The sequence below is a fragment of the Callorhinchus milii genome, unplaced genomic scaffold (genome assembly GCF_018977255.1).
Source record: "Callorhinchus milii isolate IMCB2004 unplaced genomic scaffold, IMCB_Cmil_1.0 Scaffold1, whole genome shotgun sequence".
In the NCBI taxonomy this organism is placed as follows: Eukaryota; Metazoa; Chordata; class Chondrichthyes; order Chimaeriformes; family Callorhinchidae; genus Callorhinchus; species Callorhinchus milii.
This window is the reverse complement of record NW_024704742.1, coordinates 71,040,381-71,065,649: the sequence shown is the minus strand read 5'-3', so window position 1 is coordinate 71,065,649 and position 25,269 is coordinate 71,040,381. Positions and strand designations below refer to the sequence as shown.

Sequence of the window (25,269 nt, the reverse complement as noted above, 5' to 3'; positions counted from 1 at the left end):
GAACTGGTTGTATATTGTGGGCGATACGCGACAGCCAATTGCGCACCGCAGTGTCCCACAAACAGTGTCCCACAAACTGTGGGAATTTCCCCCCAAATTATTGTGACCAAATTATTATTATTTTTAATGGATAATTACCCACGGAAAGCGACCTGCCAATTGACTAACAACTGGGTTCCTACTCACTACTAGGAGTGTTGAGTAAGGAAACTTGCCTAAGGTTTCACCCCACCCAGGAATCGAACCTGGGTCCTCTCGCTTGCGAGGCGAGTGTTCTAACTGTTATGCTAAAGGACTCCACATCAGCATTGGGAGAGCACACGAGAAAGACACAGACACTCAGAAAGAGGGGGAGAAAGAAACCCACCTATATATATATATATTATATATATTTCATTTTCACCAGCTCCACGATGAGCACAACACTTATGAACACCCCCCCCCACCCACCACCCAATTTATTCAATGACTGTTCACATCATATACAAAGCAACAAAATAAAATCCCCAAATCAGATTGTTTTCCTAATTATAAAATTAACAAATTATTTAAAAAAAACACATAAGGTCGCGAAGCAACAGTCACAAAACCGCAAAAAAGAAATAATAAAAAAGTTGGGGGTTGATTTTCACGAGCGCTGTTATAGTAGTTATAGTAATTACAGAATACTGTACACTATATTAGAACCATCACCAGCAGAGAGGACGCAGGTCAGTCACAGGAAAGGTTCAGCCTGGGACGGGGCCTTGTGAATTCAGGCGAACTTTAGTGCAAAAGGAAAATGTGCAGAAAGTAGGGATTTTGTCCAAAATTAAAATACAGATTCTAACCAATTGTTGTTGTGTACATAGATTTTTTTTAAAAAAAGCACAGTAAATAGTAATGTGTTGAAGACACTATACGGGCACAAGACTAGAGCACTGCGTACACCTGCCCCGGGCACAGACCCCAACCCGGCAGTTTATGGTTGTGCGGGGGAGGGGGGAGAAATCGAAGGTCGGACAAGATGGGGAGGGGGGAAGAATTACGAGCACAGCTCTGTCTGCTGCAGTAAGCATGTTGCAGGCTGGTCAATGAAGCAAGACACTGGGCCCTGCAGGCAGAGGACAGTCCATTCTCACAACCAACCCCACAAAAAATATTGTCTTTCGCTCCTCTCCACAAGCCAACATCCCACTCATCGAACTCAGCTCCGCTCCACTGCTGATCACCTTCCCCGCTTCTCCTTCACACTGTACTGAAGAACCATCGGTGTAGGCTGCATGCAGAAGAAAAAATATTAAATAAAACTTTTTGTTGGATCAACCCATCTTCAAATTAGATTTATTTTAGAAAATACAATATTTTGGGACACAGTGTATGAGTTAAAGATGAGGGGCAATATGATAGTGTTTTTAAGATTCTGAAGGGACTAGATAATGTAGATCATGGTGAGCTGTTTCCAGAACAGTAGAACCAGAGGACACGGTCTGCGATTGAAGGGGGGTAAATTCAAAACAAATCTGCGGAAACACTACACTACTTCAGTGAGGAGTAGTAAATGTATGGAACAGGCTGCCTAGGGAAACGGTGGAAGAAGAAAATGTAATTCATTCAAAAACAAATGAGATAAGATTTATTTAAAAAAATATTTTGGGATACAGTATATGAGTTGGCAGCTCTTCCAAATCTGCACCAGAAGGTTGTTTAAGCCACACACCAGCCGTGTCCTCACAGTCCAGCCTATCTACCTGTGCCTTAATTTTAAGGAGGGGGAAAGGGAGTGCTGCATTGCCCAAAGCGTCATCCTTCGGATAACACGTTAAAACTGAGCTGCGGTCTGCCTGTTCAGGTGGACATGAAGGATCTGTTAAAGGGAGTCCCACAGTGTAGTGATTAGTGTAGTCGTAAGCGAGAGGATCAAGGTTCAACTCCTGGGCGGGACGAAACCTTAGGCAAGTTTCCTCACTCCACACGTCTTTGTTTACCTAGCAGGAAGTAGGGACCCGGTTATTAGTTGACTGGCAGATTGCTTTCCCGGGGTAATTGTTTCTGTCATTGTGGTTAGCAAATGGTCTGATTTTCTCAGATATTCCTTTATTGACACGAGAGTACAATGCTTGCTACCCAGGTGTTCACGTTGTGTGAAGGGCCATCTTCGGTTACAAAGGGCAACCATCATTATTTCATTAAGGATCCTGCAACGCTATTGGGAAAGAGAAGGGAATTTCTCTCTCCTAGCGTCCAGTTTGTCAATCCTCTGGATAAAATCACTGAATCACCCTATGGCTGTTTTTGGCAGCTTGGTGTGTACAAAGACTTAAAAAGTATAGAAAAGTGAAATATAGAGAAAGCAATCTAGAGGATTAAGAGGCTTGCATAGAGTATAAACACTGCCATCTGTTTATAATCTTTGCATTTGATAAATAGCACCTTACAAGACACCACATCATGCACATGAAGGGCACAACATGAATGTAAGTTATAATGTCAGTGAGAAGTTTCAAAGCGCTTCATAGGATCTATTGTATCGTGACTATTATGTGAGTAATGCAGCAGCCAATTTGCGCTCAGCAATGATCCACATCAGCCATGAATTGCATGACCCATTTTATCTGAGGATTGATGAAGAGAAACTTCCTTTTCAAATAGAGCTGCGGGATCTTTAATATCCACCTGAACAGGGCACAGACGGGAGCTCGGTTTAACATTACATCCGAAAGATGGCACCTCCAACAATGTAGTGCTCCCCCACCTACCACAGTACTGCACTGGAGCGTCAGCCTGGACTATGAGCTGAAAGTCCAAATGCAGTTGTGCTGAATGGGTCAACAACAACAATATCAACTTGCATTTATATAGCGCCCCTCATGCAGGGCAACGTCTCAGAGCACTTGATAGTGGCGGTACCTGAGCCATGGGGTGGGGGAAGCTGACCATACAAGGAAGGTCTTCAGGAGTGATGTGAAGATGGGGGCAAGACATAGGGATTAAGGAAGAGAGTTCCAGAGTTTCGGGGCGTAGTGGCTGAAAATGCGGCTGCTTATGGTGGAAATCTGAGCCTGTTGAGTGGAGGCAACGGTAGTGGGCTGGGGAGTATACTGATCAGAGATGTAGGGAGGTGCCATGGCTTGAAGGGATTTGAAGAGGAGTGTGAGGATCTTGTGAGACTGGTTTGCGTGCTGCACAGTCAGTGTAACTGGATGTAATTACTGAGGGACGCTGTGGCATGACTGTACACTATAAAAATGCAAAGTTCATTCATCCGACAGACGGGCAGTAGGGGTTTGGTGCTGACAGCGCGCTCCGTGGGAACGCCAGGCAGACACCGGCGATGCGAAAACAAGAAATCCTTTCTGCCACTATCCATCAGCGGCATGTACAGCTCTCTCTAACACATCCTGTAACCAGATAATTCAATAACTGAGCTTCACGCTCCAAGGTTTGGTTTAGGACCCAGCCAAAATCCACAAAAAATCACTAAATGCACTTTAACACCAAGAGCTTTCAGTGCGTGACAAGTCTATTTTTTATAAAAGAAAAATAGAATGACGGGCACTTAGACATCCCACTTGCAGTCAGGCAGAGCTGCTGAATTGCTCCCCCCACCCCCAGTGGCAGCTCACGTGTTACTAACTAGCCAGGTTTCAACAGCAACTCATCATAATAATAATTGCATTTAACATGGCATCTTATCACATCTTTGAGACGTCTCAAAGCACTTCACAGAATATATTGTACAGTGTATATTTTGTGGGCAAAACGCAGCAGCCAAACTGTCGTGGATTGAGTGACCAAATTTTTTTTTTTTTTTTTAGAAAGGGATTATAACTTCCCTAACATTTCGCCCCGCCCAGGAATCCAACCCGGGTCCTCTCGCTTGATAGGCGAGTGCTCTAACCAATATGCTACAGGTCTCCCAAGACGCTGGACATCTATGGTTTGCACCTGAGATGGGGGTTGGAATCAAGAAGGTTGAAGGCTAGAGGGTGTAGGGGTGGGAGTATGGCTGGGTTTTTGATCCCAGGACGTGCTCAAGAGCTGTGGTGCTCTGGACAGTAATCACCTAAGACTGTGAGCTAGGTGCCAGTCTGGCTCAGTCATTTGCACTCTCATTCAGAAGGTTGTCAGTTCACCTCCTATACAGGCCGGAGTGGTTCAACTGGCGGCCCATGGGCAGCATCCGTCCCATGAACCAGTTCCAGCTTCACTGTCTGATGAGCAAATACAGGAGCCACCGGGCCCTGAGCCAATCAGGAGATGGTCACCGTGGGCTCAGGCTCCATCCAGCAATGAGACTGACCCATCAGGATAAAATATTGCTCATATGGCCTGCAGACAATTCTCATATCTGCCCCCTCGCCATTCTCTCCCTCTCTCTGTGCTCACTGATGGGGTTGGAGACCAAGCCGCGGGCAGAAGCACTCACCTTGTCGAACCAGCGGGACAACCACAGCTGCTTCATAGTCATGTGTTCTGGCAACAGCTCATTGTCGAACATTATCTGTAGCTGGTGACAGAGAGAGAGAGAGAGAGAGAGAGAGGAGCTGTGTTAATCATAATAATCATACTTGAATTTGATATAACACATTATCGCATTGTTGAGACGTCGCAAAGCACTTCACAGTATATACTGTAAAAAGGATTGACTGTTTATTTTGTGGATGATACGCAGCTGCCAATTATTGCACACAGCACAGTCCCATAAAGTCATGGATTGAGTGACCAAATTATTATTATTATTTTTTTTGGACGGATTATTACCCCCGGAAAGCGATCCACTAATCGACTATGAACTGGGTTCCTGCTTACTGCTTGGCAATCAGAGGCGTGTGGAGTAAGGAAATTGCCTAAGGTTTCGCCCTGCCCGGGAATCAACCCTGAGTCCTTTCGCTTGTGAGACGAGTGCTCTAATCACTACCCTGTAGAACTCACTTCATATATGTTATGGCACAGAAATGGGTCATTCAGTCCAACAACCATGTTTCTCCCAATCTAATCCCACTCACCCGCTCCCCATCCCAACCCCTAATCTAATTATTTTTAAAATAGCTGACAGACTCCATCTATTCAGAGTGTTGTGTCCAATTCTGGTCTCCACACAATAAGAAGGATATAGCAGCGATGGAAAGTGTACAGCTAGGAGGATGACACCAGGGCTGGCAGGTTACAGCTATCAGGATAGACTGGATAGGTTAAGCCTTTTTTCACTGGAGAAGAGATGTTTTAGGGGGGAACCTAATAGAACTGTTTAAAATTACAAAAGGGTAAACACAAATCAGTTGTTTCCACTGGTTGGGGAGTCTGTCACCAGGGGACACAAATAACAAATATAAGACAGCAATGATGGGATCTCAAAGAATTTAGGAGAAACCTATTTCACCCAGAGGGTAGTGAGATTGTGGAACTTGCTGCCTGAAGTGATGGCTGAATCAGAGAGTGTAGATGCATTCAAGAGGAAGCTAGACTTTGAGGGAGTGGGGAGTAGAGCATGTGAGAGGGAGCAAGAAATGGGTGAAGACTTGTGTGGAGTATAAACACCGCACAGACTGGTTGGCCCGAGTGGCCTGTTTCCACGCTGTAGTCTTTGTAAACCAAGGTTTGTGGCAGAGAATTCCACATTCCCAGCACCCGCTGTATAAAGATATTGCTTTATAACGTCCCCTTTAATTTCATTTTATGATGGTCTTGAATTTGTGCTCCCTGGTGTCTGATTTTTTTTTTACTCAGCCGGGTGTCTGACACATGTGGAAACCCATCACGATGCTTAAGAGTCTCTAAACCAAACTGACATTTCCATGTAACCCACCTACACGTGGAAAGCCCAGAGGTAAATTGTTGGAATGGAATGTGCTCTCTCTCCCTGGAGGGACACATCCTGTTTACCTAATTCCAGAGAGTATTAGGCACAGGTTGACAAGAGCCAAGGCTTGAGGACCCCAGAGTGTGTGTTGGGGTAACTGGCCCCTGGTGACTGACCCATCAACCAGTGGAAATAATCCCCCACTCCCCCAGCTAAACCCGACGTGACCTTGAAGGTCAGGTCCTCGGAAATGAACATGAGGACACAGGCCTCGTTACCTGCTGCTGATCCACGAGATTTATTCTGTGGCACAAAACCCTCCTCAGGTGCCTGATCTCCGCTCGCACTGAACACCGCACGTATTTCTGCTGTGGGGATTGAATCATATAAAAACCGTTCAGCCAAGTTAAATCAGCTCTAATAATAATAATCCTTACATTTGATATAGCTCCTTATCACATCGTTGAGACATCTCAAAGCGCTTCACAGAGATACCTTGTAAAGAGTACTGTCAATCTTGTGGGCGAAATACTGCAGCCAACTGCACACAGCAGTATCCCGTGGACAGTTGAGGATTGAGTGATCACTTTTTTTAAAAAAAAGGGATTATTACCCCCAGAAAAGCAATCCACCAATCGACTAACAACCAGGTTTCTTCTTGCTGCTAGGTGAACAGAGGCGTGTGGAGTAAGGAAACTTGCCTAAGGTTTCACCCCGCCCGGGAATCAAACCCTGGCATTCTCGCTTGCGAGCCGAATGCGCTAACCACTACACTGCTGGACTCAACACAACACCTATAGCCAGTTAGTTCACGCACACGTTCACACACATACACACACAGCCTCCTTCCCCCTTCTCGCCCCTCACCACCCACCCCACACACACACACTCTCTTGAGAAGCAAGCCAGGCTTTGAAACCTGTCAAAAAGCACAAACAGCAAATTTAAGTCGATACAATTAAACATGTAGTGGTGATCTCCCATGGCTCATGGTGTCAACTTCACCCAGTCAATAGAACTCTAGCCTCCGGGTCATGAAGCCCCCACATCGGGGGCTTAAGCTTCACAGTCTAAGCTGTCACTCCAGTGTTGTGCAGTGGGGGGGGGGGGGGGGGGAGGGTGGAGAGGAAAGAGAGGTGAAAGAGCGCTGCATCGTCTGAGATGTCCTTCTGATAACATGATAAATTGAGGTTATCCCCGTCGGTATCTGGTCAGGTGGATGTTAAAGACTTCCATCATGACCAATGGGAGAGAGAAGGGAGTTCCTCCCAGTGTCCTGGCTGACAACCCACCAGATTCTGGCCAGAGTAACTCACAACATGCCGTTACACCGGGAGTAACTCACATCTCTCTGTTCACTTCTCTCTATTTATGGGATGTTGCTGTGTGAAAAACAGCTGCTGCGGTGCCTAACAAAATAAAATCACCGCATTTGACAACGAGTGCTTGTGAAGTGCTGAGAGACAATTTGATATTATCAAAGGAGAGGATTTTTATTCATTTCTCCCTTTAAAATTTTTTTGGGGGTGGCGAGACTGTCATCCTCCCACATGAAGGAAGGTTTTGGGTTAAGGCATCAGAGTTTCTGCAGTGATTGAGACATCGGCATTCCACACAGTGCATGACTCCCGGCTAATCCCACAGTGTTATTTACTGCACGCTCTCCCACTTGGGTGGGGGTGGGGGTTGGTGAGGGGAGAAAGCTTGACAGGCGTGGAAATAATTGAATTTACTCCCAATGATCTGAGATCACAGAGGGGAATAGGAATGAAAGAAAATAAATCAATAAAACCCATCTGTTGGCGTACGTGGACGTGAAATGATTCCTGACCCCGGAGCCCTGCATTAACCGCTCGGCTTGTATCTATTTCGAGTTAAATATGTTTTAGAATTTACTGGAGAATTTGGTCACTACAATGATTCAACTAACAGCTCCCGCACTCTCCCCTCACCCCCACCCCCACCAAACAATGAGCTGGGATCTGTGACTAACGCAAAGAAGAGCACCAGCACAGCCACTCAGCACAGTAACAGCAACAAATTATTACATTTGTATATCAGCTTTCACATGGGGAGGATGCCCCAAGGCATTGGACAGTCAAGGATTTGGACCCGAGCAGGGGGTTGAGATCAGGAGGGGTGGAGGCGAGGGAGGATGGGAGTAGGTGAGTGACTGAAGGCACGAACGAAGAGGAGGGTCTTGAGACAGGCCTTGAAGGATGCAAGGGAGCGAGCGAGGCGAAGGGAACGCGGGATTGAGCTCCAGAGGGTGGAGGCAGAGAGGCTGAAGGTCTGATTACTGATGATGGAGCAGGCAGGGCAGGCGGAGGACATGGAGCAAGCCAGAACCCACTGAGCTGAGGTCATTATGGGGTTAGCAGGTCACAGAGGTAGGGAGGAGCAAGACCATGGAAGGCTTTGAAAGCATGGACGAGAAATTTGAACTGAGGGATGTGGAGCCAGGAGAAAGTAAGCACTTACTCCCTCCACTTAGCCTGCTTCACAGCCCCATATCCTATCCACTTCACCAAGCTTTCGGCCATTCTGCTCCCCTCCCCCATCTAGATTTCCATCTTGGAGGCTCTCTGCCTCTTCCTCCTCACCTTTAAAGCCCGCCTCAACAAGATCTATCTAAGGCTAACTTTGGGCTCCCTATCAAGCTGTGTGAAGCACTTTGACATGAAAGATCATGTTTGATTTGACTAAGGCTTGACATTTGCTTCCCCCACCACCCTGTGGAGCTGAGAAGGTTAACAGGGGGAAGGAGGTGGAACAGGAAGAGGCCATTCAGCCCATAGAGCCTGTTCCACCCGTTTATTAGGATCACAGCAAACCTTTTAATCCCATTTTTCTGCCACCCCTCCCCCATTATCAACAACAACAACTTGCATTTATATAGCGCCCTTCACGCAGGGTAGCATCCAAGATCGCTTACCCCATATTTGAAATATATATTATATACATATGCCATTTCAAATGCAAGGATTATTATATATTATTTCTCAAGAATCCTTCCATCTTTTAAACATCTCAATCAATTCGGCCTCTACAACCCCTGGGGTCTGTGTGTTCCACGTTCAGACAACCCTCTGTGAAGAAAACTGTTTTGGAGATCTGATACATAGCGTCATGAGGAGCTGAAATATTGATGGGTTATTCCCACTGCTTAGTCAGTCAGTCAGTCGGTCACAAAAGGCACAAGTTTAAGATTGTCACAAAAAGGGGATTAAGGCACTGCATTGGGAGGGCCATCTTGGACTGGGAATTTAAGAGCTGGCACACCCTGGACCCTGGGGAAGAGAGGCCACCCCCGAGTTGACGTGTGGGTGGCTTGCAGTCTTGGGCTGTCATTGGAATTCCTGCAGTGTGGTCACAGCCAGTGTCCCTGTCCTGCACACAAACAGCTTGTTACTTTCCCCTTTCAATTCCCCCAATTCCACCCCCACCCCACACACTCTTGCAACTCTGTATCTCAATCAATGGGCAAAAATCCTCACCTGTAGGAGTAGCTTCCCTTTCTCTTTCCCAAGCGAGGAACTGCAAGGCAGAGGGAGAATATTAACAATAACTCTTGCGTTTGACATTGTGCCTATGACGTTAAAATTACGCCTGGTGTTGTGCAAGCAATCGCTATCAAGGGTGGTAATGTTTATTGTTAGCCAAACACAGCAGGTATTCTGCACACAGCAACGTGCCGCAAACAGCCATGAGGCGAACTGGTTTATTGGTCAGCTGAGTGTCTGACACACATGGAAACTCATCCCCGTAATTTAGAGTAAACCAGAATTTCACACGTTTACCACCTACACGTGGAAATTATTAAAGCAAGAAAAATTCACACAATCCATGACTGTTGTGAAATTGGCTGGCCCATTTCACCCAAAATACACAATCAATCTACTTTACAATATATTCTGTGAAGCGCTTTGAGGCGCTATATGAAATCCAAAGATTATTAATATAATTTCCTGGTGTTAGGAATGGAATGCGCACTCTCACCCTGGCGGGACGCACCCTGCTTATCCAATTCTGGACAGTATTAGGTGCAGATTGCCCAGAGCCAAGAATTGGAGGACCCCAGAGTGTACGTTGGGGTCACTGCTGGAGTCTAACCATCTAAAACGTGGAGTCCTGTAGCTCAGTGGTTAGAGCACTCGCTTTGCAAGCGAGAGACCTGAGTTCAATTCCAGGCAGGGCGAAACCTTGGGCAAGTTTCCTTACTCCACACACCTGATAATAATCCCTCCAAAACCAAAACAATAATTAATTGGTCATTTTCAATCTACGACTGTTTGTGGGACATTGCTGTGCGCAATTGGCTGCCGCGTTCGCCCACAAATATACAGTCAATTCACTTTACAGTATATTCTGTGAAGCGCTTTGGGACGTCCTCCCGACGTGAAAAGCGCTATATCAAATGCAAGGATTATTATTATTATTAAAACCACATAGCTTGCCATTGAGAGTGCTGTATGGCAAGCTTTCCCACTAGTTGTCCAGCTAGGACCACCAGACCCATTAAAGCTTTGGTTTGCAGGTTAAAAGGAATCTTGGGAGCATATCTCACCCCGAAGGATAGTACCTCCAATAATGCAAGTATAACAGTACGTCTTGCATTTGACAGAGAACCCTTCACGTTGGGAGGATGTCTCAAAGTGCTTCACAGAATACACTGCAAAGTGTAGTGACCACAAACTCTGCCTCTGGACATGGAAGCCAACTTGCGCACAGCAATGTTCCACAAACAGCCACGGAGTGGGTGACCAATTTTATTCGGGGGATTGTTATCCAGGACCCTGGGAGAGAGAAACTCCCTTCTTTATTCAAATAGTGCAATGAGATCTTTGAAGCCCACCTGAACAAGCACTTGGACCCCAGTTTAACGTCTCATCCAACAATGCAAAGCAACGCCAAGGATTGTATTGGAGTGTCAGCCTAGATTATACAAGTTCTAAGCTCTGGAGATTGAAAGTCCAACCTTTTGACTTAGAGGCAAGAGTACGACCAACTAAGGCCGGCTGACACACAGTTTCCACTTCAGATCTCCACTTGAAGATCACGGAAGTTGCGTCAAATGGATAATCTAAAAATAATCCTTATATTTGATACAGCGCCTTCTCATGTTGTCAAGACGTCTCAAAGCGCTTCACAGAATATATTGTACAGTGAATTGACTAGATTTTGTGGGCGAAACATGGCAACCAGTTGCGCACAGCAGTGTCCCACAAACAGACGTGGATTGAGTGATCCCGTTCTGAATATGCTTCCGTGCAAACAAGCGGTTATAACACAAATTCTCTGAGACAAACTCCAAGCACGTCCTCGCGATCAGACCGCGGTGACCCTCCAATTGTTTTTTTTTCTGCTGCAAAAAAAAAAACTTTCGCCTGCATGAAGCACTTCTTACCAGCAGCAAATCTCCAACAGGATGCCAGGCAGAACCAGGTTATAGGATTCCATACATACAACACAGCTCACATCAATTCCCATTACTTCCTATGGAAGTGTTAACCCGATATTGCTGATGAGATTTGGTGCGGAGTATTCCCTTACCCCCTACTCTTACTAATCCCTCATACTTGGCTGCTTCTTTGTCAACAAAGAAACAGGAGGAAGCCATTCAGCCCGTAAACCTGTTCCACCAATTTATTAGATCGTGGCAGATCTTTTAATCCTATTTCCCTGCTTTTTCTCACATCCCTTAAACTCACTTCTCAAACACTTATCTTCTTTTTAATTCATTCTGCCTTTACTGCCTTGTGGATAGAGCACTTGCCTCACAAGCGAGAGGACCAGAGTTCGATTCCCAGGCAGGGCGAAACCTTAGGCAAGTTACAGTGTTAGTTGTTTGGTGGATCGCTTTCTGCGGATAATAATCACTCAAAAAAAAATTGTCACTCAAACCATGACTGTTTGTGAGACACTGCTGTGTGCCATTCGCTGCTGCGTTTCGCCCACAAAATATAATCAATCCACTTTACAATATATTCTATGAAGTGCTTTGAGACATCTCAATGGCGTGATAAGGCACTATATCAAATGCAAGGATTATTATTGTGGGGTCAGTGGGCTCTTCATCCTCACCTATGTGAAAAAATAGTCTGATCTCACTTCTAATCTTTAGAGAAGGCTTGGAAAGAAGTGGAGACCCACTGTGACCCTAAATGCCCTAGCATTCCAGACGCTCAGCAAATTATGAGTTTGCTGCACTTCCCCATCTTATCCCTTGAAGTCCTGTAGCTTACTGGTTAGAGCATACGCCTAGCACCCGAGAGGACCTGGTTCAATTTCCTGCTAGTGCAAAACCATAGTCAAGTTTTCTTACTCTCTACGCCTCTGTTTACCTAGCAGTAAGTAGGAACCCATTTATTAGTCGATTGACGGATTGCTTTCTGGGGGTAATAATCCCTTTTAAAAACAAATGTGGTCACTCAATCCACGATTGTTTGTGGGACGCTGCTGTGCGTAATTTGACTGCTGTGTTTCTCCCACAAAATACAGTCAATTCAATTTACAGTATATTCTATGAAGTGCTTTGAGATGTCTTGCAGACATGATAAGGAGCTATATCAAATGCAAGGATTATTAAGGATTATCGATATCCCACCCCATCATCGGGCGAGCTTTCAGCCATTTTGTTCTTTGCACTAAGGACCTCCATCCCAGATTCCCAACACTACCATCCCCTGTCCCCATCCCCACCTTCAAAATCTTTTCAACCACGGTTTCGCAGTCACATTACAATCTCTTTCTCTCCCCGCCCACACCCCCCACACAGCCGACTCCAGCTCCCAGTCAGCTGTACGGAGTGATTTGAGACACCTTCTGCACCCGGAGAGTGCTATACAAATGGAAAACCCATCGCCGGTAAAACTCGATCAACCCACTGCAATCCCTGCAAGTGAGTGGTTTCAGAAGTTTACGGCAGCTCTGTACAAGAGGCCGAGCGAGTGAACAGAGCGACAGATCCAAAACTAATTGCTTCAGAATTAGTATCGACCTCTCCATCCCTCCCTCCCCCTGAAATGCCTGGCAGCTGCTGTAAATCCAGCAGATTGAGTGATGAATCTGGACGCTGGACTAGTCAGTCAATAGGAATTTTCATTTCTCTCTCTGGTGTATTGATTGAACATGTTTCTCTCTACCTTCTGCACAGTACAATTCCAACCACCTTCTTGGCTCTCCTCCCTCTCCTTTCCACTATACTACCCCCCCACCTCCACACACCACCTCTGGGGACAATAAAAGTAATTGTCACACCGTGCCACAGCTCTCTCAATAACAGCGTAAGAGGGGTCACAGCTTCGCTCCGATCAAATACACACTGACTAAATTGCGCTGTGAACCTCTCTTCACCTTGTCCGTCACACTTGAAATTAACATTCGCCCAGCTGAGCCAAACCCTTTTTCAGATGTACAGGCTTGGCAGTGGGAGAGAGTTGTTTGCCCGTGCTGTATACACACCACAACTGCAGTGCTAGCAAACTGTCACATCTCCTGCCTTCTCTCACCCAGCCCCCCACCGGCACACTGCATCACAATACCTTACACTTATGTAGTGCCTTTTTATGTAGGATGTACATCTACAATATAATATTTGGTATATGGCCTTATCGTGTCGTTGAGACGTCCCCAAGACAGAATATATTGTAAAGGAAACTTGCCTAAGGTTTCGCTCTGCCCAGGAATCGAACCTGGGTCCTCTCACTTGCAAGGTGAGCGTGCTAACCAGGATGCTACAGGACTCCACAAACTACACCTCAAAGAGAATGCTGATCAGCAAGATTTTTGAAGGTAGGGAATTTGAGAGAAAGTTCCCGAGAGCAGAGCGATTGAAGCTCCATCAACAATGATGGGATGAGGAGAAATGAAGAATGAGTATAACAATCCTTACATTTGATACAGAGCATTTCACTTCAGGAGGACGTATCAAAGCACTTCACAGTGACTGTATTCGTAGGCAAAACATTGCAGCCAATTTGTGCACAGCAATGTCGCTGCAACCAGCCGTGAAGTGAACGATCAAACAACCAATAACAACAGCCTTTCATCTGGGAGCGTTTCACAAAGGGGTCAGATGCAGAGGAAGGGTGAGGTGACCATTGGTGGGGTAAAGGAGGTACATTTCTAAGGCAGGATTTCAAGACAGGTGGAGAGGCTCTTATGACTTCCTATAGCTATGTGTGTGTATGTGCACGTGTGCCTTCGGTCATCTTCCCCCCAATCCAACCTCCAGCTCGGGTACAAACTTGACTGCCCAGCACCTCAAGATGTCGTTCTGACATGAAACACACTATATAAATACATTTTATTGAATGTATTCTACATATATAAAAAAAAACTAACCTCTCCCTTCATATTTTCTGATAATCTGGAATCTGATGCTCTCTGGTTACTGTCTGGCTGGCCAGTGGGAGATTCCTCCCCCAACATCTTTAAGTTTTGCTTTAACCGAAGAAAGAGACTCACCCGTGCCTTTCTAGACAGAGAGAGACCTGCTCGTCAAACCGGTAGTAGTGAGCTTTGGAGTGATCAAAAGTAGTGTAGGGTGAACTGGCGAGATCCGGCGTCAGAGCTGGGGGGAGTGAAGGGAAAATGGGTGGGATAAAAAAAGAATTGAAATTATGAATAATAATTGAACCATTAACACACTACATATACAATAACAACATATTACATTTGTATAACGCCTTTCACGTCAGGAGGACAGTTAGGGATTTGGACCTGAGCTGTGAGTTGGCATCAGGATGGGTGGGGGAAGGGTCTGTGAATGGAATCCCAGAGGATGAAGGCCTGACCGCAGATGATGGGGCAGGCCAGGCAGGTGACATGGAGCAGGCCGGAGCACGCTGAATGGAAGGAGTGGACGGGTTGATATGGCATTAGCAGTCACAGAGGTAGGAAGGGGTACGGCCATGGAGGGCTTCGCAGGCGAGGATTTTGAACTCTATCCTCTGGGGGATAGAGAGCCAGTGGAGCTGGGTGAGGATGGAGGTGATAGGATCATGGAGCCTGGTGTGGGAGAGGACATGAGCTGCAGAGTTCTGGATGATCTGAAGCTTGTGCAAGGAAGAATTGGGAAGGCCGACAAGCAGGGAGTTGGCATAGTTGAGTCTAGACGTAATAAGTGTGTGGATGAGGGTTTTGGCGGCCTGTGGTGTAAGACAGTGGTGGAGCTGGGTGATATTGCGGAGGTGGGGGAAGGCAGAGTGTATCATGACATGGATGTGTGGTAGAAAGGACAGTTGAGGGTCAAACAAGACACCAAGTTTCCGGACTGGCTCAGCGAGGTGGAGTGGGTATGGATATATTGGTCAGTTCATTCGCCAATTTGGGTGCGGTGGAGGGAGCAGAGAAACAGATTCCAAATTAAAGGGTAAAATTTAAGAATTCTGTATAATTCTGTACTTTTTGAAGTTATAAGACAAAACAGTTTCAGAGGCTAAGACTAATTTGGGGCTCCAAACTCTTGAGGGTCCACATTGAGGACTTGGTATTCAGGCTTTGCTTTGGTCAACCGGGTGACCGACACACACGGAAACCCATCACCGTGCTTAGGAGTATCCAAACCAGACACAGTTCTGCATATGTAAATTTTCCCTATGTCTGGAATGGAATGTGCACTCTCTCCCTTGAGGGACATATCCTGCTCACCCAATTCTGGAGTATTAGGCGCAAATTGATGAGAGCCAAGACTTGGCTACCTCAGTGTGCAGTGGGGTTCTGAAAGAGTCTAACCAGCTAAAACTGCAAAGCTTGTCATTGATATTGCACCCTGACAAGCTTTTCCACTGTTTGTCCAGCTAGGACCACCCTTACCGTTAGGGCCTTAGTTTGCAGGGTTATCAGAAGCTGAGTGACTGTCCCAGTGACTGGGCTGCCCTGCCAAGTCCTGTCAATAAGCCGGGCTGTGCCCTGGAATACTGCAGACCCACCAGGCTCAGGAACCTGACCAGAGACCATGACAGAGGGTGGACTCAATTCCGACATTCCAGTCACGTTGGAGCTAGTTCAGCCACCCAGTAATACCTCACCCGAAAGGAGGATAGTCACTGGTTGGTAAATTGCAATCCAGGCTGACACTCCAGTGCAAGGTGCTGAATGTTTTTCGCTCTGTTGTAGAGGAATCCATACAGAATTGTTATCAACATCTCTATTACTGCATCATGAAATAACCAGGATGGTTGAAGGTGGACTAGATGGCTTTATGTTCCTACACTGTATTGTGCTGCAGGTTTGCTGAATACTGACCAACTCCGATAACAGGAGGAAAGCTGAAGCTTTCATACCTTCATTTACTGGTTGGACGACTCTGTCCAGCCCCCGAGAATGATAAAACTCTCGAATCCGCTTCTCTTCACCTGTGAAAAGGAACACAATCCCCAGTTAAATCAAAAATTAATCCTTAGATTACACAGTGTAAACACCTCACCGTGCTTTCCACAATCAATTACTTCGAAGCGCAGTGACTTAATGTTACCAAAGCAGCACCTAAATCTGTCAGTCCTTCCCCCCCCTCTCCATTCCCACCGTCCACACACAATGAAACAATGCAACTAATCCCGTTTTTGCTGAGTTTGGAAGGATGCAAAGATTATTATTATTGTTGTCAAGATTGAGGCTAGTGTGATCAGTGCAAGTATTGGGTTCTCTACTGTAAGGTAGAACCAGAGGGTGCAGTACAGGAGCCTGTGATGTGCGGGCAGCGCGTGCGGTTGATATCGTTTGACTGTGACATGAGGCTGCTATGGGTTAGGCAGATGGACTTACTCTCCTGCAGGCCTGGGACGAGCTTGTAGACGATATCCTGCATCACCCTGTCCAGCTTCAGGTTGAGCAGGGGCTGTGTCTCGTGGATTTTGATGTTGCACATCGGACAGTATTTGCTGGTCTGCAGATACTTCACTATGCAGCTCTTACAGACTGCAATGGAACGAGAGATTCACTCACTCTCCTGAAATTTAACACTGTGATTTGTTTATTCTCCTTATTGGGGGGGGGGGGGAGAGAGGAGAGACTGAATGTAAGTTGCATATTAATACTACTGCAAGGTGCAGATTAATACTACCTTTTAACAGACATTTAGAAAATTATTTCAAAAACAGCAATTTATATATTTGTACAGTGAGCCTGAACGACACCTCAAAGCATTTTAAACAGCTGACCGGGATGCTGAAGAGGGTGACAACAACAACAAATTACATGTGTACAGTGTCTTTTATGTCGGGAGGACGTCCCAAGCCCCTTGGACAGTCAGATTTGGACCTGAGCAGGGGTTGGGATCAGGACGGGGGGAGGGCAGGGAAGGTGGGGGGTAGGAGGGTGACCAAAGGTGCAATCGAAGAGGAGGGTTAGAGATTGGGTTTGAAGGAGGCAAGGGAGGGGGGCGAGTCAAAGTGACTGGGACCAACAGCACAGTTGAAACTGAAGGTCTCAAGGCAGGCTTTAAAGGCAGGGACGGAGGGAGGCATAAAGGGAAAATAGGACGTTCTACTCCGGTCTAGATTTATTCTACTTTCTTAGCATTTCAGAGCGTGCAAAACTTGACAAATTCCTAAATTAAATTGGTCACACAATCCACGACTGCTTGTGGGACAATTGTGCATGAAATGGTTCTTGTGGTTCGCCCACAAAATACAGTCAATCCATTTTACAATATATTCTGTGAAGCACTTTGTCTTCAACAATGCGTGGATTTTTATTTTAATTATTATAAATAATCCCTGTTTTGATGCCGTTTTTCTGTAAGTTTCTTTTAAGAATGACTGAAAAACGGATGTTTTCTTTGCGTTTTTATCACCAATTCAGCTTAATCCAGCCATTCCCACATTTTAAATCCCAAGTCATTTTGAAAACTTTGACTGAACCCTTAACCATTTCTGGGGAAATGATACCATCTGGTGGGTGTTACTGGGAACTGAGTGTTACCATAGCCAAGATATGTGCATACTTCGTACAGTACTACAGTATCGCCTCCGTCAACAGTTCAATACAATAGATCAAATAAAACGTCTCAGTAGCAATGGGAGAGTCACAGATCCAGGTCATCTGGCTATCTTTCAGTTAGTGGGACAATGATAAATGTCAATAATATTGTATTTGATGTAGCGCCTACAATACTGAACAAAAATCTCGCAGAGCTTCACGTGTAGTGACAGTTTGCTTGCAGGCAAACACGACAGCTCATTTTCATACAGCAAGATCCATAAACAGCCTGATTAATTTATCCCCACAAGCGAAAGGACCCAGGTTCGATTCCCAGGCGGGACAAATCCTTCGGCAGTTTTCTTTACTCCATGCTCCACTATTTACCTTGCAGTAAGTAGGAACCCGGTTGTTAGCCAATTGGCAAATCGCTTTCCAAGGATAATAATTACTCAAAAAAAAATTTAAGTCACTCAATCCACAACTGTTTGTGGGACACTGCTGTGCGCAATTGTCTTGTCGCTTTTGCCCAGAAAATAAACAGTCAATCCACTTTACAATATATCCAGTGATGCCCTTTGACACATCTCAACAACGTGATAAGGTGCTATATTAAATGCAAGGATTATTATCATTATCCAGGGGGATTGCTGGCCAGGACAATGGGAGAACGCCCTTTTCTTTTCCACCATTGTCATGGCATTTTTTATGTCCACCCAAACAGACAGATGGGACATATTTTGGTGCGCAAAAGCGGCTGCTGCATTCACTCCAAAATGCACAGTAACTACACTTCACAGTAAAATCCTGTGAAGCAAGAGCTTTGAGATGCCTCAACGCCTTATTTGTATAGTTTGCAGGCCAGAGCCCAATGATTATACATCACCCTTGCAGCTCTGCCAGCATCATCCATTTCCAACACAAAATACAGAAGAGGGTAAAGTGCCAAATTGCATCAAGATTTCACAATGTATTTGCTTAGTTCTGAGCCATAACTACATCAGCGGCATTTACTGCAGGAGGCTTTCAAGGTTCGCGTATGGAGATGGCAGTAATTGATTTAGTGTGAATGTAGTTTGTAAACCATCTAGGGTACACTGGGGACATGCATTGTGAATTCTTCTGAACGCATGTAAAAATCAAAGTGCATTTTGATAACTGGGAGTGACAGAAACAGCGGGTGTGCACTCCAGTCCTCAGTGATAGAAGGAAAGTATCGTGGTTCACACAGCCAGGGGTGGGTCTGCTGAAACTACAGCCAAAGAAGCACACTTGCCAGAATCAGTGGGAAGCCAAGCGCCTGCAGAGCTCGACTCTGGTGCAGACACAATGTGCTGAACGGCTGACTCTTACACCACAAAAACTTTCTGTGTTTCTATGCAACACTTTGGTTTAAATTACAAGATGAATGACTGTTTGACTCCATTTACCTTCAAGGTAAAAGCCAGATGCACTTCAAAAGGAAGAAGAGGAAGGGAGGGAGAATGGCTCACACAAGCCGCCTTGTCTCACCTCTCAGCAGAACGTTGTGAGAGTATGGAGGAAAGCTATCTGCATTGCCCTGACAGCCATGCAATGGAGGAGGGAGGTGAAGGGTGGAAAGAGTAAAATAAAGGGACAATGTCAAAGGGGACACAATACAAACATGCAAATGGCCAATGAGATTGGGTGAACAGGATCCTTCAAAAGATAACAGCAGCAGTACCACAGGGGTTTGGGGAAAGAGCAGGAAGGTTGGATCAATTCCTGGCTGTCTGTGGGACATTTGCTTTGCACAAATTGGCTGTAGTGTTTACCTACAAAATACACAGCCACTACACTTTTCAGCAAATCCTGGAAGCGCTTTAAGACATCTTCCTAACACGAAAGACCACTGAATCTAATGTAAGAATTATTATTTAGTTATGGACGCAGAAATGGCAAGAGTTGACTGGCCTCTCAAGTCTAAATTGTTATTGTTAGATCGGAGGAGAGGATCAGAATGTCAGGAAAAACCTTTACACAAGAAGTAAATATTTGAAATGAACCATCAATCTTGGGGGTATATTTGATGCAGTTGAATCTACAAATGAGTGTTAACAATAACTTTTATGCAGCACCCTTTACGTAGAATACTGTCCGAGCAATTGACAGCGGCAAAGACAGAGGCCAAGTAGGCAGGAGGAGAGAGGGAGAGGGGGGGGAAGTGACCATCGGCAGAATCAAAGGGGTAGTTTTTAAGGTGGACTTAAAGACGGGGCGGGTGGGGCTGAAATGGACGGGTCGAGGGAGTGAGTTCCTGAGATCAAGGGCATAGAATCGGAAAGATGGTGGTAGGGCAGAGGATGCATTGCAAGGCTGAGTTACCAAAAGGCTGGTTCCAATTAATGAACTAGTGGGAAAGAGCTTTGTTGGTCGAATGGTCTATTCCTCAGTCATCTCTTTTACAAAGGTTAAAAAGCTGCTGGAACCTACATGTGTGTAAACACTCAGTGATGGTGGTGGCGTCAATGAAGTAGCCAGCACACAGGTAGCAGACGATATGTTCGTTCAGATCTTTGATCTTCACTTTCACTTCTTCCTGCAACGGTAAAGCACACACCAGTGAGTCATATGACTGAACATTGGGAGATTGCTGCATTATTGGTGAGGGAGGGAGAAATAAACAGCAGGGCTCGATAAGGTAAACTATCACCATTGGTCAGCGAGTTGAATACCTACAGGGCCTAAACCTAAGGTCATTACGCAAAAATAACAAATAATAATCCCAGCTTCTCTCACCTCTCCTGATAACTGAAGTCCCTCATTCCTGGTACCATCCTGGAAAATCTCCTTTGCACCCTCTCCAATGCCCTGACATCCTTCCTAAAGTGTAGTGCTCAGAACTGAACACAGTCTCTCGCTGAGGCCTAACCAGTGTTTTATATAAAGGTTCATCATAACTTCCTGACTTTTGTATTCTCTGCCCCTATTTATAAAGCTTAGTGTCCCGTATGCTTTTTTAACAGCTTTATCTCCCTGTCCTGCCACCTTCAAAGATTTACTGATATGAACCCCCAGGTCTCTCCGTTCCTTCACCCCCTTTAAGATTGTACCATCAGCTTATATTGCCTCTCCTCATTCTTCCTCTCAAAATGCATCACTTCGCATTTCTCCACATTAAACTTCATCTGCCACGTCTCTGCCCATTTTACCAGTCTGTCTATGTCCTCCTGCAGTCTGCTACTATCCTCCTCACTGTTTGCTACTTCTCCTAGCTTAGTATCATCGGCAAACTTGGAAATTGTACTCCCTACACCCAAGTCCAGGTCATTTACATAGATTAAAAACAGCAGTATTCCCAATACTGACCCCTGGGGGGACACCACTGCACACTTCCTGCAGTGAAAAACAACCATTCACCACCACTCTGCTTTCTGTCTCACAGCCAGTTCTGTATCCGCTGCCACTGTCCCTTTAATACCCTGGGCTTCTATTTTGTTTAAGTCTCTTATGTGGCACTTTATCAAATGTCTTTTGAAAATCCATATAAATGACATCAACTGCACTACCTTCATCCACCCTCTCCGTTACTTCATCAAAAAACTCTTATCAGGTTTGTTAAGACACGATTTGCCTTTAACAAATCCATGTTGGCTGTCCTTTATTAACTCATGTTTTTCTAAGTGAAAATGTATTTTGTCCCGGTTTATAGTCTAGAAGTTATTATTATTATTATTAGAAGTTTCCCCCCTACTGATGTTAGGCTGACTGACCTGTAGTTCCTGGGTTTATTCTTCTACCTCTTTTTGTACAGGGGAGTAACATTTGCAACCCTCCAGTCCTCTGGCACCATCCCGGTGTCCAAGGAGGGTTGAACGATTGTGGTCAGAGCTTCCATTATTTCCACCCTTCCCTCAGTAACCTAGGATGCATCCCGTCCGGACTGGGTGACTTATCTACCTTAAATACTGACAATCCTTCTACTATTGGAGTCCTGTAGCTCAGTGGTTAGAGCACTCGCCTTGCAAGCGAGACACCTGGGTTGAATTCCAGGCAGGGTGAAACCTTGGGCAAGTTTCCTAACCCACACGACTTATAATAATCCCTCCAAAACAAAACAATAATAAATTGGTCATTTTCAATCCATGACTGTTTGTGGGACATTGCTGTGCGCAATTGGCTGCCGCGTTTCGTCCACAAATACACAGTCAATTCACTTTACAGTCTATTCTGTGAAGCACTTTGAGACATCGAGAAGATGTGAAAAGCGCTATATCAAATGCAAGAATTATTATTACAGTACCTCCTCTCCGTTTATTCTCATTTTATACAATTTCTCTACCCTCTCCTCCAATACTGTAGCATTGGCTGCATCCTCTTTTGTGAAGACAGATGCAAAGACTCATTCAGTACGTCAGCCATGCCCTCTGCCTCCACGAGAAGGTTTCCTCTTTGGTCCCTAATTGGACCCACCCCTACCTTTGACTAAGTTTTTATTCTTGATACACTTATAAAATACCTTAGGGTTCCCTTTTATGTTACCTGCTAATCTTTTCTCATACAATATCTTTGCCCCTCTTATTTCCTTTTTCAGTTCTCCTCTGAACTTTCTATATTCTATTTGATTATCTTCTGTATTTTGGACCTGACATTTATCATAAGCCTCCTTTTTCTGATTTATTTTAATCCCAATTCCTTATTTATCCAGGGATTTTTGGATGCCCTACCTTTCCCCTTTGTGGGAATGCATTTGTTGTGTCTCCGAACTAGCTCCTCCTTGAAGGCTTGCCATCGCTCGTTAGTTGTTTTACCTACCAAGTTTTCTTTCCAGTCCACCTTGGCTTGGTCCCTCACTGAAATTAGCCCTCCTCCAGTTAAATATCTTCACCTTTGATAGTTCCTTGTCCCTTTCCATAAGTACTCTAAACCTAATGATGATGTGATCACTGTTGTCCAGATGCTCTCCTAATGAAACCTGCTCCACTTACCCCATTTCACTCCCCAGAATTAGATCCAGCACTGCCTCCTTCCTCGTTGGGCTGGAAACATACTGGTCCAGAAAGTTATCCTGCACAAATTTCAGGAATCCTTCCCCCTCACATTGTTATTTTGCCAGTCTGTTAGGATAATTGTCCCCCATTATCGCTACCCTATTGATTTTGCATCTTTCTGAAATCTGCTTGCAGATCTGCTTGTCTATCTCCTCCCCACTATTTTGTGGGCTATAGTATACACCTAACTGAGTAACAGCTTCTTTTCTGCTCCTTAGCTCTAACCAAACAGATTCTGTTTCGTGCCTTTCCAGGGCCGTAATTGTGTCTTTAATCAATATTGCCAACCCCCCTCCTTTTTTTTTCCTTCCCTATCCCTCCTGAATACACTGTAGCCAGAAATATTCAGTTCCCATTCCTGCCCTTGTTTGAGCCAGGTCTCTGTTATTGCAACTGCATCATAACCCCACGTGGCAACTTGAGTTTGCAGCTCACCAATCTATTTATCACACTCCGTGCATTTATGCACATGCACTCCAAGACCGACTTAGTCTGTTCTGCATTTCTCCCCTGTCTAATCCCTCCTTTTTCTGGATTACTCCTTATTACATTGCTATTCGTCTCTCCCAGCCCTCTATGGAACTTGTTTGTCCTCTCTAATGCTGCATCCTGATTCCCTTCCCCCCTTCAAAATTAGTTTAAACCCTTCCCCACAGAACTGGTTAACCTCCCTGTGATGACATTGGTCTCAGCCCTATTCAGGTGCATCAGGTACAGGTCCCATCTGCCCAGAACTGGTCCCAATGACCCAGGAACCTGAAGCCCTACTTTACGTACCAATTCTCCAGCCATGCATTCATGTGTTTCATCCTGCTGTTTTGATACTCACTTGTACAAGGCACTGGGGGTAATACAGAGATCACCACCTTTGAGGTCCTACTCTTCAGCCTTTTCCCTAACTTCTGACACTCTCCCTTTAGGAAATCAGCCCTTTTTTTCCCTACATCATGGATCCCAACATGGACCACAACTTCTCGATGTTCCCCTTCCCCCTGTAGAGTGTTTTGCACCCATTCTGTGATGTCTTCAACCCTGGCACCAGGGAGGCAACATATCATGCGAGAGTCACATTTTGGTTGTGAACTGCCTGTCTACTCCTTTCACCATTGTGTCCCCAATGACAATTTGCACTGACACTCTTTCCTGTGTCCCCCTGTGCATCCATTTGCTTCTGACTCCCCTCCCAAGAGGTGTCATCACCCCGACTGGTATTCAGTGCAGAGAACCGGTTTGTGAGTGCCACACTCTCAGGGGATTTCTGCACTGCCCGTCCCCTCTTCCTACCATGCCTTCTGTGGCTGTGGGGTGACCACCTCCTGACACATTCAATCAAGCTCGAGCAGCCGGAGGCACTTCCTGCATATGTCTGTCCAGGGCACACAAAGCATCCTGGAGTTTCCACATAGCACACATCGTGCATGCAACCTGTTTCAGCTGCCCCGCCATATTCCCAGACATGTTTTATGTTATTATAACATACCTTATATACTTTATAATTATGCACCTCTTTCCCCCTCTGCACCTAATTCCCACTCTCACCAAATTCCTTAACAGAATTCTCACTCTGTTCCACCTCACTCAGTTCCCTCCTCAGGCTCTTTGCTCATTTGTACATCATGTGAAACGCTTTATGCCATCTCAAAAACCTGATAAGATGCTATACTAAATGCTAAGTATTATTATCACTGACACCTCCTGACAGACAGATGGACAGGTTTGTCTGCCGCCTCACAAGTTAAATGCCGTGCAGTCCTCTCTGCGCATGCCCAGTACCAATCAGGCGCCCCAACCACGGCTTATGCCGATTGTCGTGGGCACACTTCTACGCATGCTCAGTGCCATACAGCCACTCAAGTCCGCGCATGCGTATCCGCGAAGCGTGCAAGTGCGCACTCCCAGTGCCGTACAGGTAAGAGAGAAGATGGCCGGTCGCCAACCAGCGGCGTAAGTCAGTCACATCGACACCGCGAGTTTCCCCAACCGGCCGCGGCTCCAGCCCCCTCGCCACCACATCCTCTTCACCCCCCTCCCCATTGCCCGCGTCCCTCCTTCCCGGTGACTCGTGCTCACCTCGTTGCGCAGCGGGTCCAGTTTGTACACCGACTGCAGCTGATTGCGGAGCCGCATAGCGTTCGCCATCTTGTCGGCGTCAATTCGTGCGCGCTGCGTCATCACGTCGCCGCCGTGGCCGGGAGGGCTGGGGGAAGGTGCCCCAGTCTGGGCACTGAGCCAAGTGGTCAGATTGGGTGGGTTTGGGTGGAGTTGTGGGCGACAGTTATTGGATTGTTTAACAAAATAATTATTATCACCAATCGACTAACACATTGTATATTAAAAATGATATCATTTTTCAAATTGCTTTGGGCAGGAGTCTAATTCGAAAAAAAAATGTAAACCCCCGCAAAACTTTTTCCCATTCAAAGGCTGTTTGCCTTCAAGGACTTGGAAAAGAAATGGCAAAAGAGGTCACGGGGAAAGCAAAAGAGACTGCGAGTGTAGCAACTGAGATGGATGGCAAAGTATCTGGCATCCAAAGCCGCTCCGAAAAAG

At 45.7% G+C, this 25,269-nt stretch overlaps 1 protein-coding gene across 1 annotated transcript; it reads right to left on the bottom strand.

Annotated features, from left to right (window-relative positions):
- Positions 1–370: 370 nt before the first annotated feature.
- On the bottom strand, positions 371–24,873 carry pcgf1 (polycomb group ring finger 1). Its single transcript, XM_007906666.2, has 9 exons — positions 24,790–24,873; positions 20,162–20,267; positions 16,553–16,705; positions 16,072–16,143; positions 14,252–14,357; positions 9,280–9,319; positions 6,061–6,150; positions 4,409–4,489; positions 371–1,258 (listed from the first exon to the last, which is right to left on the bottom strand). Exons 1-9 carry the CDS (start codon positions 24,856–24,858, stop codon positions 1,208–1,210), a joined length of 768 nt encoding a protein of 255 aa, XP_007904857.1. The 5' UTR covers positions 24,859–24,873; the 3' UTR covers positions 371–1,207.
- Between the last annotated feature and the right edge of the window lie 396 nt (positions 24,874–25,269).